The following is a 16,961-nucleotide window of genomic DNA, read 5'->3' as shown; positions in this document are numbered from 1 at the left end:
AGTGACTGTGGAACTCCTCCATACACCTCTCTTTTTCTAAGGGCCACACTTGTGGCATGTGAAGTTCCCAGGGTAAGGGTCGAATCAGAGCTACGGCTGCTGGCCTACACCACAGCAACTTGGGATTCTGAACTGCACCTGCAACCTACAACACAGCTCACGGCAATGCCAGATCCTCGACCCACTGAGCGAGGCTAGGGATCAAACCCACATCCTCATGGATACTAGTCGGACTCTTAACCCGCTGAGCCACAATGGGAATTCCTCCATGCATCCCTTTATTGTAAATGACAGGATACTCTTGTGCCACCTGCTGTCCTCACATCCAGTCAGAAAGCCTGATAACCCACTATCTTTAAGTTTTTTACTCAGAAAGGCAGGCCTGAGGTTTCCCTAAATGGTGCTCTAGTACTAACTACATCAAACCGCAATTATTCATGCTCATACCGGCCTCTGCAAATCCTAGTTAATCCCCAGAAATTACTTTTGTTTCATGGGTACCAACAATCTAGATCTGGATCCATCTAGATCCGCAGAGGATGCATCTGCCCTCCAACTGCCCATGGTCACCTAGGGAAAAGTGGAATAAACTAAATTCGGAGTCAACAGGTTCAACTAGCAAACAATTTGGAGACTTGCTCATAACTCTGTGTTACAGGATTTTTAAATGCTCTCTACCTCAAAACTATTTTTCCTGCGTTGTTGGCCACTTAACTGCTGTATAAAAAACATCTGTTACTAAGAAGGCCTCTCTGTGAAGAGACTGATGGTTCGAATTCAGCGCTTCCCATATTGTGTGCCCTGTCCTCAAAAGGAGATTCAGGAAAAACGGGGCTCTAAAGCTGCCCCAGAGCCCTGGGCAATCATTAACTTTCAGTCAAGTCTTCTGGAGGGACATGTCGGGAGACTGACGGCTGGCAAAGCACTGTGTCTAGGCCAGCGCTGCTCTAACTTCTTCGGTGTCAGAACACTGTCCACGAGGCACGTTATCTCGCCATTCAGTGTTTCAAAATATGTGTCACCGCTGGTGCAAACGAAGGCTTCTGCCCCTAGAACCAGAACCATCTCCCTCCCGCCCCCTCAGCCACCAGAGACTCCATCTGTTCACTCTCCTGCCCGGGGCCTTTCTTCCAAAAGGCTGACTGAAGAGCACTTCCCTTCACTTTCTCCTCTTCGGGTAACTCCTCATAGGAGCAATTCCACCTCCAGGTTCGACAGCACCGTTATTTACTATTAATAACTTGGCAAAATTTGCCTCAAAAGGCAAGTGATCTCCTCACACTAATTCCCAAGTGGAGATGACTGGCCCCATCTAGACACACTTTTGGATGTCCCGACTGGGGAGTGGGGTGACACTGACGCCCTCTAAGGCACAGGACCATCCCTTCCCAAAGAAAAAGGATGCACCCAGAAGGGCATCAGAGGCAGAGAAACCCTGCCCTTCCATCCACATCTGTGCCTCGTCCCGACCCGCCCGAAAAACACCTGGGCGAGGCTGAACGAGACACTCCTCTGTGGACCCCAGACCGGGAGGGCTCCGGCGGGGTGGGCCGCGCGCTGCTCGGGGGGGACCAGCGGCACCCCTCGCTCTGGCCGGGCGCGGCAGGCCCGGTCCTGCCTTCCCAACTGCACTCTCAGAACCACTTTCGGCATCTCCAGGGTCTGAAAGAAAACCAAGATCCCAGCGACCGAGAGACCACGCCCACACCATCGCCCTCGTCTGCAGCCGCGAGGGCGCTCCACAGGTAACAAAGCAGCGGGTTCGGACCACGCCTCTTTACCTTCCTCAGATATTGCCTCAGCCAGCTGCCAGGGGTAAACCGCACTGTGAGAGAACTCTCAACTACGGCTGCAGTTTCTCATGGAGGCTGAACTTTTGGCAGGAGGTCTGAACAGCAGTCCTTCTGGTGGTGCAGCCCGTGACTGATGGTTTCTTTCAACTGCCCCGTTACACCCCTGGGAAGGACACAACCCTCATGAGGATTGATGGACATGCTTTTGACAGAACATGGTTTCATATTACACTGCATGATTCCAGGGGCTGCATAAAGTGGTTTCTGGCTGCTACCTTCTCATGATTTCGACCCGGCAAATGCACAGGCCACGCAGTCTAAGTTAGAGTGAAGAAACTGCCTCAAAAGAAAGTGGTCTCCTAGACACACAATGTCCATGCATGTACAGATGCATACGCTTTCCGCGGAGAAGCTAAAGACCGAGAGTCAGTCTGGGGGATGAAGCCCAAAGCTCGATTCTGGTTTTGTACCTAACCGGAACGGGGAGGGGTGACCAGCTACAGACAACGGACATACTTGCTACAGTAAGAATGCAATGGAAAGCCACGTTCCAGTGTCTAGAAGTATGGTGCTGCAGACGAAGAGGAAAGGAGAGTAAGATACACTTGCTGTTCTCAATACTAGCAGTGGCTAGAAAACTACAGGCCTGAGCAAATACCCATCTGTTACCAACTTACGTATTGAACCCTTCCTGCCTAGCCTGGGGAGAATAGACTCACCTTGAAATGTGTAGGCAGATCTTGAAATTCAAAACCAAAGCAGGCTCCTAAATCTTCCTCCCATACAACCTCCTAGCTACTCTTAAGAAACTCACAAGTACTTGAAGAAATGCATTTCCGACATAGTTTTCTGCCCAATGCAAGTAAACAAACCACAGGTACTTACCATCCTCCATATCTTCCTCTGTGTTGTTGTGTCCATCACTCATGGCTACATTCCCGTTGATAACAGGGTTTTGAGTAATTCTTGGTGGGTCATCTGTATCTCCAGCTTTAAAGGAAATAAACAAATATATTTGTACTTGATGATTTCTAGTCACTAAGTTTCAAAATAACTGCATTCTAACCCAAAAGGTATTTACTGTTGTGCTCACTAAATACAAACTTTCATTGCTTTCAAAATGTTGAATGGGATTTCAACACTCACTGTGCCACGCAAGAGTCTGCTCCATTTGCAATGGTCTCTCTTTTGATTTGGGTTTCTTACTCATTAAAACTCAAGGAAATATTGTTTAGGGTTCACTAAACATATACAAAAGAGTGGACATTACAACCTTTTACCACGGATTCACACGCCTTAAGCAGCACTCAAGTCTCCAAGTGTTGTGCGACAATTACTGTGTACGTATGAATACAGTAAAAAACTAAGAATAGCATTTTCGGGGGTATAGGGAATGTGGAAAGGGGGTCCCTGGGAGGACTGGTATGGACCAAGACCCTAGAAAGAAAGGATCCACCAACTGGTAACATGGTTGTTCCGCCATTCTTAATCTAGGTTGAACAACCTGTGCACAGAAGTGGGGAATCAAAACTTTTAACCAATGCCTGGCAAGTGTAAGGCTGAAACCCCCACTGTAACATTTTCATCCCTCTTCATTAAAAGCAAATCTTCTTCAACAGACTTACACCCATGGTTTAAAAGAAAAATGTAAAAAACAAACAAAAACTCTGCCAGGACTTAGTATTTCAATAGCCTCTACTGGCCAAAAGGGCCATATTTCACATTTAAAGCCTATCCTTCCCACAGGTCAGCACAGCTCACTACAACTAATGCTGTTCCTTGTCTGCCTGCATCGTTAGCTTCCTGGCAAATCAGATTCTCCAGTGGAAATTAGAGAGTCTCACAGGGGGAGTTCCCTGGTGGCTCAGTGGGTTAAGAGTCCTGCACTGTCGCTGCTGTAGCACAGGTTTGTTCCCTGGCCTGGGAACCTCCACGTGATGTGGACATGCCCCCCCACACCCCCGATGTCCGACAGGGAACTATATTCAATATCCTGTCATAAACTGTAACGGAAAAGAGTATGAAAAAGAATACGTATATATGTAATTGAACCACACTGCAGTACAGCAGACATTAACACATTATAAGCCAACTACCAATAAAAAATTTTAATAAAGAAATTCAAAGCATTTCAGCTGCAAAAAGGAGATGTACTTTTCAAAACTGCCGTGTAGATGTGTCCTTGAACTCTAACAACATTTCAGAGCCTTTACAGCATCTGGACCAGCCGACGGTCTCATTCAGCACCATGGACAGCACCATGCCCCTGCCCCTCCAGGCAAGTTCCAAACCCCAATTGCCAGGTTACAGTTCTCAAACAACTTCTGAATATAAACTGTCCCTTTTTCCTTCTTAAGCATCTCAGAATACACCTTAAAAATCCCAGGAAGCCAAGAAACAGGTATTACTACCTAAATTTAGACCACTGCCCATCTTGATACTCTTTGTTTTATTACATATATACACTGTGTTTAAAAGTTGTTTATGAAAACGAAATTTTTAAACTGATCCCTTAACCATGACACCCTGACAGAAAACCTGGAGGAGGGAAGTGGAGAAAGGAGAAATTCTTTTTCCTGTTGCTTAATGAATAGTCTTTAAGCTCTAAAACTTACCTGCAAGCAAAATGAACATCAGGTACTTTGAAATTTCTATATTTATCCTAAGTCACCCACCTCAAACATCATAAAAAATATTTTATAAGGAAACACTTTATCAAAGCCTATGAAATAAACAGCACATTCCACCAATGGAATATTATGCAGTTTTTTTTTTTTAAGGTTCTCAAGATGTACCTGCATGAAAAGTTCTGAGTTATATATATATATTAAGGTGTAAAAAATTAAGATACCAAGCAATACATATCATCATATGCAACCTTTACTATAAAAGTGTTGGAATAAGAGTAAATTCTTATTTCCCTTTACACAAATGAACACTGGGAGAACACAAGCTACTAAGAGGTTCTGTAGAAGCAGCAGTATGGCGACTCTTCACCCAAGACACAAACCCATCACGTGAATGCACCATAAATCTTGAAATTTGCTTGATGTATGCCTGGCACTTGTAATTTGTTTATTAGTTCCTCGGTTCAAATCCAACCTAGGACAGGAGCTTTAAAACAGGTTTATAATGCAAAACTGACAAACGCTTCTCTAAGTTGGAGCCTTAAAGGCGAGGTGGATAGAGTTCTCCAGTTGAACCAGGTGCACCATCCTTTGCACGTTCCTGCCGGGCTGACCAGTTTGCTCTTTCTACCCTTCATAGGCACTGAGATCGTGGGACAGGCTGGTGGCTGTGAAACTGCAAAAAGCCCCTGTTGTCCCATCACATAAATGAGGAATCTGTCCAGCAACAGGCCCTGCGAAGCTCCCAACCGCCTGGGATCTTTTGTAGACGATGTTGGCAACTCAAGTCTAGCTCCTAAGGGACTGAATATCCAGTTAAAAAAGGCTCCTCAAAAATGAGCTCGTTCGACCAGAGGATTAAAATTGTAATTAAGACACAGTAAATCCCTGGACCAGAATTAAATGGTGAAAGCGCCAGATACCACCGTCTGTACCAGGCTTCCAGAAATATCCTCAACGACAAGCCTGTCTTTGTCGTCAAGGAAGCAGCACAGGTTGACATGTACACATACTCATCTCTACATAAAGTGATCCTGTTCCTGAATTTTACAACCTGCCCAGTTGGAATTTTCCCAGATGTGTTAACTCTTATTTGGCCAAATATAAACTACAATATTAACTTTTTTTTTTTTTTTTTTTTAGCACCGCACTTGCAGCATATGAAGTTCTCCGGCTGGGGTCAAATGAGAGCTGCAGCTGCTGGCCTACCCACAGTCACAGCAACGTGGGATCCGAGCTGCATCCGCAACCTACAGCAGAGCTCACGGCAACGCCGGATCCTTAACTGAGGCCAGGGATTGAACCCACATCCTCATGGATACAGTCGGGCTCACTACTGCTGAGCCACAACGGGAACTTCTACAATATTAATTTTTTGACACAAGGCTTGCAAATAATAAGACTGGGGAATGATAGCATGCAATGCCTCAAATAAACAGGACAAAAAGTTCCTGCTATACTAAATGTTGGCAGGGGAGCGCAATCGTCATTCCAAAATATACACCTGACACCCAGAAATAGAACAGATCCATTACTCACGATTGGTAAGCCTTTTTTTTTTTTTCTTGTCTTTTTGCCATTTCTTGGGCTGCTCCCGAGGCATATGGAAGTTCCCAGGCTAGGGGTCTAATTAGAGCTGTAGTCTGCAACCTACACCACAGCCACAGCAATGCAGGATCCTTAACCCACTGAGCAAGGCCAGGGATGGAACCCGCAACCTCATGGTTCCTAGTCGGATTCATTAACCACTGGGCCACAATGACAGGAACTCCTGGTAAGCCTTTTGACAACAACCCTGTGTTAAGTATCAAAGGCTTCATTTTAATGTAACATACATAAGGTACAAGATACCTTTTTTTAAAGAGTGACTTTAGAAAGACAAAAGGCTCCCTTGTCTAATTACAAAGCCCGTATTTCCTTCTCTTTTACTGAGGATGCCTGTGCTTATATCCAGCTTTTCTTCCCACTGACTTCCATTTGTGATGTCACAACCTAGAACTACTGACCCAAAGAACACTGGCCAATTGCTATGGAAATGATGTGGTGCTGACTCAGCACCTGAATCTCACTCCTGGATGGGGCGGGATGGACGGACTGATGGACAAGAAAAAACCCCAGAAAATTCCAATTTGCTGACCTTGACTTTTCTGTCACTTCACAAAGCTTTTTCAAACCTCTGCCAAAAAGGCATCAAACAACCACAATAAAACCTCAAGGCCTCTTCCAACTAAGAGTCCGCATGCTGCCACCAAGAGGTGCCCAACTAGCGAAACAACCCAGGGAGCAAAACCATGACTGGGTTATAAGGGCAGAATCCATGTAGCAGCACCAAGTCCACGGGCCAACTATTCGTCTGCGAAGTGGTCAAGCAGAACCTTACTTACAGCAGTCTTAATCCCAACTCTACCAGCTCACCCTGAATTCCAAGTCAACATCCCCCACACCCGGCTTCTGTCTAGTCCTCCTCCTCTCCTCTCTCCTGGCACTGAACCCAATTTAAAGAATATTGCATAAAATAGAGAGTATCAAGGTGAATTAGAACATTGGTATCTTTCTGAATACTCTTTTTTTTTGGTCTTTTTGCCTTTTCTAGGGCTGCTTCCCATGGCATATGGAGGTTCCCAGGCTAGGGGTCCAATTGGAGCTGTAGCCGCCGGCCTACGCCAGAGCCACAGCAACGTGTCTGTGACCTACACCACAGCTCACAGCAACGCCGGATCCTTAACCCACTGAGCAAGGCCAGGGATCGAACCCGCAACCTCATGGTTCCTCGTCAGATTCGTTAACCACTGCGCCACGACAGGAACTCCCAATATTAATTTCTTAACTGCCAGCCCGAATATGCTGCAGAAGGACAGTCTAGAAATGGTGGTACTGCTGCTGAAAACCTATGGGCAGCCTGTGGACCCCACTCCAAGCCCCTGAGTCACCTTCTCGTCCAAGCCCATGGGTGCCCGCCATGCCTGCATGGCTCTGCAGCAGCATCTGCTGGGGCTGGGGGAGGGGAGGTTCTCTCCGCCACATCAGCATGACTGCATAGAACCTCCAGGAGTGCTCCCTCAGCGTTCCTTTTTTTTTTTTTTTTTTAAAGCTCCCCCACAAAATTAGGGCCAGAAACATATTCAAGCCACCTCATCAATTTATATGATCACCCTCAAAAGGTAAAGCGGTTCAGAAACAGAGACAGTTAGTGGGAAACCTAAGACTGGAGTTCCTTAGCTGATATATGCTGCTAGGGGAGAAAACCAGGTGAGGGGGCCGCTACTAACTGTGACTTTCCTGTCAATCTAAAATTAATCCAAAATTTAAAGTTTTTTTTTTTTCCCCTTTGTCTTTTTGCCATTTCTTGGGCCGCTCCAGCGGCATATGGAGGTTCCCAGGCTAGGGGTCGAATTGGAGCTGTAGCCACCGGCCTACGCCAGAGCCACAGCAACACTGGATCCGAGCCGCGTCTGCAACCTACACCACAGCTCATGGCAACGCCAGATCCTTAACCCCCTGAGCAAGAGCAGGGACCGAACCCGCAACCTCATGGTTCCTAGTCAGATTCGTTAACCACGGCGCCACGACAGGAACTCCTAAAGTTTGTTTTTAAAAAGACAACACATAGGGGTTCCTGTTGTGGCGCAGTGGAAATGAATCGGACTATCAATGAAGACGCAGGTTCGATCCCTGGCCTCGCTCAGTGGGTTGGGGACCTGGCGTTTCCATGAGCTGTGGTATAGGTTGCAGATGCAGCTCTGATCTGGCGTGGCTGTGGTGTAGGCCAACCGCTACAGCTCCTATTTGACACCTAACCTGGGAACTTCCATATGCTGCAGGTGCGGCCGTAAAAAGCAATAAAAATAAAAACACATAAATAAGAAACCGTCAAGCCTAAGAGGCAGGAATGTAGCTAACATTAAACTTATATATGAAGATTTTCAGCACAAGGCATCCACACCAGCATGCCTGAAATTCTCACCTAATTATACAGAAAGGCAGCTTGAGGGCCGAGACATGAAAGCCTCCCACAAGACACCGGGGCAGGTACACAGAGCAGAGCTCCTCCGGAGGGACTGACCTGGGAAGGAGCTGGTGTCTGTGTCAGGGCAGGAGCAGCAGAGGAAACATGGGACGTGTGAGAGGACCCACAGTCAGCTCCAAGGATTTCAGTGCTCCCAGTACTGGCCCCTACTGCGTTAGTGCCGGCCGGCACTGCCGAAACCGCAGCCGGGGACCAGGCAGAGCGGTGTGTCTTCCCATTTACAGAGGGACCCGGGGTCCCTGCTGGACGGTGAGGGGTGTTGCCATAGGAGGAACCCAGGCTGCTCTCCCCACTTTTCCCCCCTGAGACAGGATCAGCCTCAAGGAGGAAGGCTCCCCTCAGATAAAGGACAGAGTTCCAGAATGAATGCAGGGCACTAGTCAGGAAGAATGCACAAGTCCTGAGCAAAGGGGCACAAAGCTCTGAAAAGTTCTTTAGCCACAAATACCTCACAAACGCCTCCTCTCACCATTTTGCAGAATTATAGCGCAGAAATATCACGACCAGGAAAGACTTGATACACTGTACTGATTCCCACTCCCAGTTACTACATTCATTTTACAACATGTGCAGGCAGGACTCTGTTCCCCACAGCAAAGATACTGATCGGTCCAGCGCAACGACGCTCAGGTGGCCCTTTTACAGCCATGCCCACCTCCCTTCTGTGCCCCTCCACAGCCCCTGGTGGTGACCAATTTTCTCCCTATCCATAATCAGCCATTTCTAGAACTTTATACAGGGAGTTCCCTGGTGGTCTAGTGGTTAAGGCACTTTCACCCAAGGCCCAGGTTCCATCCCTGGTTTGGGAACTGAGACCCTACGTCAAGTTGCTGCATTGCCACAGCTGGGGGGCGGGGGAGAGAAACAATGTTATACAGAAGGACATATAGTGTGTGACCTTCTGGAGCACCAACTGACACTCATCACACTCCCTGCTGAGCAGGGTTCCGGGCCCAGGACAGACCACCATCTGACCACTCACCCGCTAACATCCGAGCCGCTTCCAGCTTGGGAGTATGATGAACAAAGAGGCCAACATCATTTTTGTCTAAGTCCTAATCAAAGAGGCAGGTACTGTTACGTGGGGATTTTATAGAATGAAACGCTCACAGAAGCAAGGCAAGGGGTACAGCAATGACCTTCCTGCCCCCCAAGTGGGAGGAAAGCATTCTCGATGTTCATGGATATACGCCCGTCCACAAGCTGCATGCGCCTATCTTCAAGAACAAGAAGTGATCCACTACCTGTAATGCATGGATGAAACATAGCTATCCCCATTTGGCACACGCATTTGATTTTGAATAGCCTCCTAACACTGCGTCATGACCTACTCAGCCATCCTGGACACACGACTCTCTAGCCACACACACCAACACTCTGTTTTGGCCATCTGAGCGATACTCCAGCAAATAACCATACTATGATTTTGTCCTGCAGCACAGGGTATAACTAGATCTTTCTCAACCACACTGAGCCCCCCACCCACCCACGTAGTACTCTTTCCCAAGGGCAAAGATCAACAACGCTTCTGAGAGCCAGAACAAGACCAAGGGGCTCTGAACAGCCTCCTGCACCAAGTTCTCCTGACATTCAGGGGAGGAGAACTCTTCTACCTCCATCGCTTTTATTTTCAAGAATTCAGATATGATCAATTTCCCAATGCTCTGGTCCATGAAAAAACTAGCTCTAAGCTCACTGAGAGGAGCAAAGAGACAGCTGAGCACCCACCGTTCTCAGAGAGGGAAGACAGAAGACCTACCGAGGTGGCTGAGAAGCTGAGCTGGTGGAAGGGAGAGAAGCAGCAGCAGCCTGGGGCAGGGGATGGAGTGGTGGGGGGCTGGGAAGGCTTCCACAAAAGCAAGGACCAGCAGGCTGTGAGCTGTTATGCTCCCCCCAAAACCAGAACCTCCTACAAGTCGCGAAAAAGCTCTGGACGCCCCTAGAAAACCCACAACTCTGTAGGAGCACTCAGGGGCCATGGTGTCACCCCCTGGGGGATTCTCAGACAAGACCGAAGGCTATATGCACTCCCTGGCAGAGGCAGAATCTGCAGGTAACCAAGGGTAAGTCCTTAGAATGAAAAGGACACAGACAGACGAGAGGAATTGCAGATCTGAGTTGCTCTGCACTCACCCAGGGCTTTACTGCCCTTCCAGCCACTGGGTGAAGGGGAGGAGGTGCTGGCTGGGCAGTGGGGCCCCTGTTGGCCAACGAGCTCCCCTCCCCAGCAACAGACAAGGCCACGGGGGCGGGGGGGGGGGGGGAAACACCCCCATGCTTTTGAGCCCTGGCTCCAGGGAACCTCTCACAGGTGGAAAACGCAACTATGTTTGAAAGATGCCTTCTGTTCCACTCTCACAAGTGTCGGTTTTCCTGCAATTGCGACTCTCTCAAGGAGGGTGGCACTCGGACGACTACTTTCCTAATGTTCCTCCTCCACCGCTGACCGTCTGGGGTGGTGGAGGCTGTGCTGGGTGCCCTCCTCTCCCAAGTTAGTTGCCCTACCTGCCAAGTGTCTTGACGTATTGAGCAGGCAAGGCCTGGGCTTCAGGAGGAGCCAGGCAGGCAGCCCTAAGACAAGAGGGCTAATGCAACAGAAGGGGAAACAGAGCCCCAGGCCCTGGACGCAGGGCCAGGACCAGGAGCGAAAGGAGGAAGCTGGGCAGAGGCCCTTGGAGACGCACATTCCCGCTGGTAACGGGCAAGCAAGGGAGTGGGAGATGTGGCTCAGGCAGAGGGTGGGCAGGGCCTTGAATGTTCCAAATGTGTCCCACCACGTGAAGTGAAAATGGGCCTGAAAGCACAGGTGGGTCAGAGCTGAGCTGGGCCCAGGGTCCTTTAGGTCTTGGCTGATCGAGCCCCACGTGTCCACTGGATCAAGCCCATCCCGGTCATCAGGCGGGGAGGGCCCAGCAGAGGCTCCTCTGCCGTCCCGTGTGGGGCTGGGCTATCTTGCCCTTGCCAGGTTAGCAGGGCAGCCTCCAGGGACTCTATGAATTCCTCTGGTCACATTAGCAACGAAACTGTAGCTTCATCAATACAACTAAATGTGTTCTGGTTTGATTGGTCCTGCCTGGGGTGGACTCTGAAGGTCCCAAGTAGATGTACCACATTGACAGTTAGATCTATACTCTGAAATAACCTTCATTTAAATTAGCTATATGAAAATAAAGCCCCAAGGAAGGCCAGGTACAAATCTGTGTTCCTTAAATAAAAAGGATCTGTTTGGGGCTTTCAGTTTGGCTTCATTATGTAAAAATCATCTGTTCCCTAGAGTTTCACGCTGACTGCCAACCATGTCTGTCCCACAAACATGTCTGAGGACTGGCAATGAATGCTGGCCGGGCACAGAGAGGGGTTAAATCCTGTACAACTGCCCAGGATTATAATTACGGCCATACTGCTTTCTTACGCAGTCTGATTCCCCAGCAAAGGAGAAACGGCCCCATCTGCAGTCCACCCATGGGAAAGAAAAACAAGCCTGAGCATGCCCAGCAGAGACAAGACCCCGTGGAGGCCACAGGACGAAGACACAAAGTATCTGCCCAACACAGGAGCCAAAAGATTCATACTCAGAATACAGAGATCCAAAAATCAAGAACAACTGCAACAAAGGAGAAATTCTTAAGAAACACAAAGGACTGGAGTTCCCATCATGGCTCGGTGGTTAACGAATCCGACTAGGAACCATGAGGTTGCGGGGTCAATCCCTGGCCTTGCTCAGTGGGTTAAGGATCTGGCGTTGCCGTGAGCTGTGGTGTAGGTTGCAGACGCGGCTCGGATCCCCCGTTGCTGTGGCTCTGGAGAAGGCCGGTGGCTACAGCTCTGATTCAACCCCTAGCCTGGGAACCTCCATATGCCGCGGAAGCGGCCCAAGAAATGGCAAAAAAAAAAGAAAAAAAGAAAAAAGAAATACAAAGGATTAACAAATATGCTCAACTTTCCTAATTAACATGATACTATTTTTCATCTACCAGATTAACAGTGGAAAATACTGGAAATGTCCCCAGATAACTGAGGGTTTCATGTCACAAACTGGGTGGTGTCAACTGGCTCAAGGCTAAAATCTACGGCCAAATTATTCTCCCGAAGGGAATATTTATTCAAACCAAAGTCAAATATTCTTTCACACCAAATGTTTCTAGGTATCCATTCCAAGAAAACTAGCACACATGCCCAAAGAGATATACGCAAGTATATTTCTTACAATGAAGACACCACTTTTTCATTTTTTGACTGTGCCTGGGGATCAAACCCATGCCACAACAGTCACCTGATGCAGAGCCATGACAATGCCAGATCCTTAACCCACTGAGCCACCAGGGAACTCCCTGAAGCACCATTTTTTTAAACAGAGAAAAAGTTTTAAAATATAAATGCCCTCTAATTCTAGGGGCCAAGTATTGTACAAAGTGTGAGGCACGGGGCCATCTACAGACAGAAGGCAGATCAGTGGTTGCCTTGAATTGGAAGGGTGACCAGAAGAGTAACAGCTAGAGTCCAGGGGTTTCTTTACAGTAAACTGACTGTAGCAATAGGTGAATATATATTAAAAGCCAGTGAGGAGTTCTCGTGGCTCAGCTGGTTAAGAGTCCAGCATAGTGTCCATGAGGATGCAGGCTCAATTCCCGTGTTGCTAAGGATCTGATGTTGCTGCAAGCTGCGGTGTAGCTTGCAGACGCAGATCAGATCCAGTGTTGCTGTGGCCATGGTGCAGGCCAGCAGCTGCAGCTCTGGTTCAACCCCTGGCCTGGGAACTTCCATATGCCACAGGTGTGTGGCCATAAAAAAAAAAAGGAAAAAAAAAAAGCCATTGAATCTTATGAGTGAATTCCAGAGCCTATGAAATGCCTCTGTAAAAGTTGTATTTGGGAAACAAGACAAGAACTTAACTAGAAATGGGCCGTTTTGAGGACAAGCAGTTTTACAGATCACAGTTGTTGAGGGCTCTGTGTGGTAAGTGTGCACACTCATCAAGTGCCTCCAACATCACTGTTCCTTTTTCTGCAGTATTTCTCTAAAATATTCAATGTTTTGGTGTTTAAAAACTCAATTATCTACAAAAGTTACTTATGTGGATAAATTCACTCCACATGTTGTTTTTAGGGAAAGCAAACTATAATAAGGGAGAATATCCATTAAGGGGGCATCAATTACCAGGACGTCCCTATAGAATGAGCCTTACTTGTGAAAGGGACAATATCCATCAGACACTGAGTATACAGTGTCCGCTGAGCGGTAGAGCTGTTCCCGCCTTGTTTCCATGTTGTTTTACTGTTTCGGTGGATATACATGCCTTTACAGCAAAGTAAAACCACACACACATGAGAAGCCAAGCACATCACAGTGCACAAAGACACAACCCCAATACTGCCTGAGGCCGGACCCCACCTCAAGCAGCCTCACAGGTGGCACCAGGGAAGGACAAGGGCAGCAGCTGCCTATCTGGGGGCAGGAGGGAGTGGGACTCCTGAACAGTCCCAGAAAAGGGATCACCTAAGTTATCTGTGGCCTTGATGGTCCTCTGACACCTGGGCAAAGGCCAGCGTCCTCTCTTAAAATGCCTGGATTGTCCTTTGGAGCTATTTCCTTGTCTTTTTTGTAAAAGGAAACTTAGGAGCTGAGGCCTGGGGTCAGAAGTAAACAACAAAAAAAAAAAGAAGTAGACGACAGACTTTAAACAAATTCTGATTGAGCTAATTTAAACTTAAAAACTAGTCAAGCACCGCCAATTTCAAATGAGTTCCTTTATTTGTATCAAGCCACAAACAGAACAGCCAACTTGGACAGAAGACCCAGTTGTTTCTGGTTGGTTCCCCCACCCCCACCCCACCACATTGAAGCCAGCAGACCACCACTCAGGCCTTACCCTCGTGACCCACCCAGACTGTCAAGGGATACCTATATTCAAGATCTTCTAAAAACTAGTGGCCAAAGAAACTGTTTCAAAGTTCCTAGGAGGAAGACTAGTTTCCCAGGTAAATCACTGGAGCAGGAGACAAAATCGTGTTCCTGTTGTTTTCCCCAAATTAATCTGTACTAATTAATTAATCTTTGAACATAATCCAATCAAAATCCCAGCAGAGGATGTAAACAGTTGGACGGATTAAACGATCTGATTTTAAGACTCACTGCAAAGCTTCAATAACCAAGATGGTGCTGTATTAACAAAGGAATGGACACAGATCAATGGACCAGGAGAGCGCAAAACAGACCCGCGTAAACACCACTATTTGACAAAGGTGTGAGTAATCCAATGAAGAAGGGGGAGTCTTTTTAAACAGGAAACAACTAGACATCCACAGGCCACAAAAAAAAGAACTCTAGGGAGTTTCCCTGTGGCACAGTTAAGGATCCAGGATTGTCACAGCTGTGGCACGGGTTCGATCCCTGGCCCGGGAACTTTTGTACTGCCTTGGGCACAGCAAAAAAAAAAAAAAAGAGAGAGAGAACTCCAATTTCACACCTTATACAAACACTAACTCACAATGGACCATAGGTGAATATACATTTCAACTTAAACATTTTTAGAGGTAGGAGTTCCCATCGTGGCTCAGTGGTTAACGAATCCGACTAGGAACCATGAGGTTGCGGGTTCAATCCCTGGTCTTGTTCAGTGGGTTAGGATCCGGCGTTGCCGTGAGCTGTGGTGTAGGTCACAGATGAGGCTCAGATCCCCCGTTGCTGTGGCTCTGGCGAAGGCTGGCATCTACAGGTCCGATTCGACCCCTAGCCTGGGAATCTCCATATGCTGAAGAAGCGGCCCTAGGAAAAGCAAGAAGACTAAAAAAAAAAAAAATTTTTTTTTAGAAGTAGTCATGTGAGGTACGGCAAAGAATTCTTAGATGCAACACCAGAAACAAGATCCGTGAAAGAAAATTTTGATAAATGGGACATTTCATAGAGGATACAGGGATGGCAAATAAACACACATAAAGATGTGAGCTATTATATAAATGCAAATTAAACTACCATCCACCCATTAGGATGACTAAAATTCAACACACGGAACACTGCCCCGCAATACAAAGCAAGGAACTACTGACTAGATTATGGGCTGTATGATTCCTTTTACATTTGCACCGTCAGAGTTGGAGAGCACAGGCAGTGGAGACATGACCAGAAGAAGGGCATGAGGGGGGTCCGAGTCCCCAAACGCAGGAGTGGTTACACAGACCCACACCTGTGTTAAAACACACCATTCACCCCAAAGTCAATTTTACTATATGTAAAACTAAAGGAAAAACCACCTGTAGGGCAGGGAGGAGAAAGAGAAATGATTTACTGACTCTTTAAATAAACTTTGCCTTGATATATGGGTTCAGATCTTTAACTACTTGGGAAAAGAGAAGTGAAAGAGCCTAAAAGATGAGAGTCTTTCTGCCCCAGGACCTTTGGAGGGTCTGGCACACAAATGTCTGCATCACAGCTCCTCTTCTTTGGGGGGAGAGGGAGCTGAAAATGTCAATAAGCCAGAATAATGGGAGGTCAAACACACACACTGTTCTGTTTGGTCAACTGGACACAAAGTGTGCTGTTTCATAAACTATGTTTAATTTCAAACCAATTCCCCAAGAGTTCCAACTGTTCTACACGAGCTACTGGAAAACGGAGGAGGGGGCGGGGGTGGGTAACGACACAAACAGAACAAACAAGAGCAATGCTGGCCATGATGGAGTAGAAAGCAAGATAATCAAAACTACTCATCATTTCTGGTTTAAGCGCTCTCTCCAAATTCTCACCAAGCATCTGTCATTCATCCTAACGAGACCATTACAGACACCTTACTGCAGGGGACCATCCAACACTGCCTGCTGCCTGTTCCCACGGCATCAGCTGCCGTGGACAAGCAGGCTGCCGATCGCTAATTATCATCCAACCATCACCTCTGCCAGGCAAGAGCAAGACTCTTACATACAGAACCAAAGTCACTGCTCTCTTTGTGCCAGGGAGCTTTCTGGACTTCAGTCCTGCCCCCAGACAGGTAGGCACTGGGCTGCTACCCACACAAATGTGATGTTTTGGAGACTTTTAATGTAACTGAATAATGAAATCAGCCAACATTTAAAAGATCTGTATGACTGTGTGCATTGGTATTTTCCAAATGACCCAGGACTGAGATTAGAAATGCTCCGTTCAAAGTACAAGACAGGGAGTTCCCTGGTGGCCGAGTGGTTAGGATTCAATCCCTGGCCCAGGAAATTCTGCATGCCATGGGCTGCCAAAAAAAAAAAAAAAAGAAGAAGAGAAAGGAAAAGGATAAGATAGACAAATGAATTTTAATGTATTAGAGACACGAAAAGTTAAAACTCATAGGTTTCAAACTGCACATTGTAATTAACCTTAAGAAGCTACCGCATTTTCGTGTAGTTTCAAAGAACTGCCACAGATACCTGAAGAGGCTACTGAAGTACTGCTTTTTTTCTAACTGTACACCTCTCCATAAGACCGGGTTTCCTTTGTATTTCCAGTAAAATTACACTGCAACTGACAGTGGAAGGAGATATGAGAATC

General features: G+C 47.2%; 1 protein-coding gene and 1 long non-coding RNA gene across 6 annotated transcripts in view; one reads left to right on the top strand and one right to left on the bottom strand.

The window, feature by feature from the left end:
- Positions 1-16,961, bottom strand: part of USP7 (ubiquitin specific peptidase 7) — a 55,814-nt gene that overhangs the window by 26,883 nt on the left and 11,970 nt on the right. For 2 of the 5 annotated variants that reach the window (NM_001135680.1, XM_085015361.1), the window contains 1 exon segment: positions 2,679-2,783. In NM_001135680.1, the coding sequence (NP_001129152.1) occupies positions 2,679-2,783 (105 nt within the window). 5 annotated transcript variants of the gene reach the window in all.
- Positions 7,490-12,297, top strand: LOC146404554 (uncharacterized). The gene is made up of 2 exons (XR_014840841.1): positions 7,490-7,792; positions 8,242-12,297. It is a non-coding gene; the product is annotated as an uncharacterized LOC146404554 (long non-coding RNA).

The sequence above is a fragment of the Sus scrofa genome, chromosome 3 (assembly GCF_054392235.1).
Source record: "Sus scrofa isolate SSC_HxYL_T2T_F1_AM1 chromosome 3, Sscrofa_HxYL_maternal_Yorkshire_Landrace_v2.0, whole genome shotgun sequence".
NCBI classification, from domain to species: Eukaryota; Metazoa; Chordata; class Mammalia; order Artiodactyla; family Suidae; genus Sus; species Sus scrofa.
Note: the sequence above shows the minus strand (reverse complement) of the source record. Positions and strands in the feature narration are given on the sequence as shown.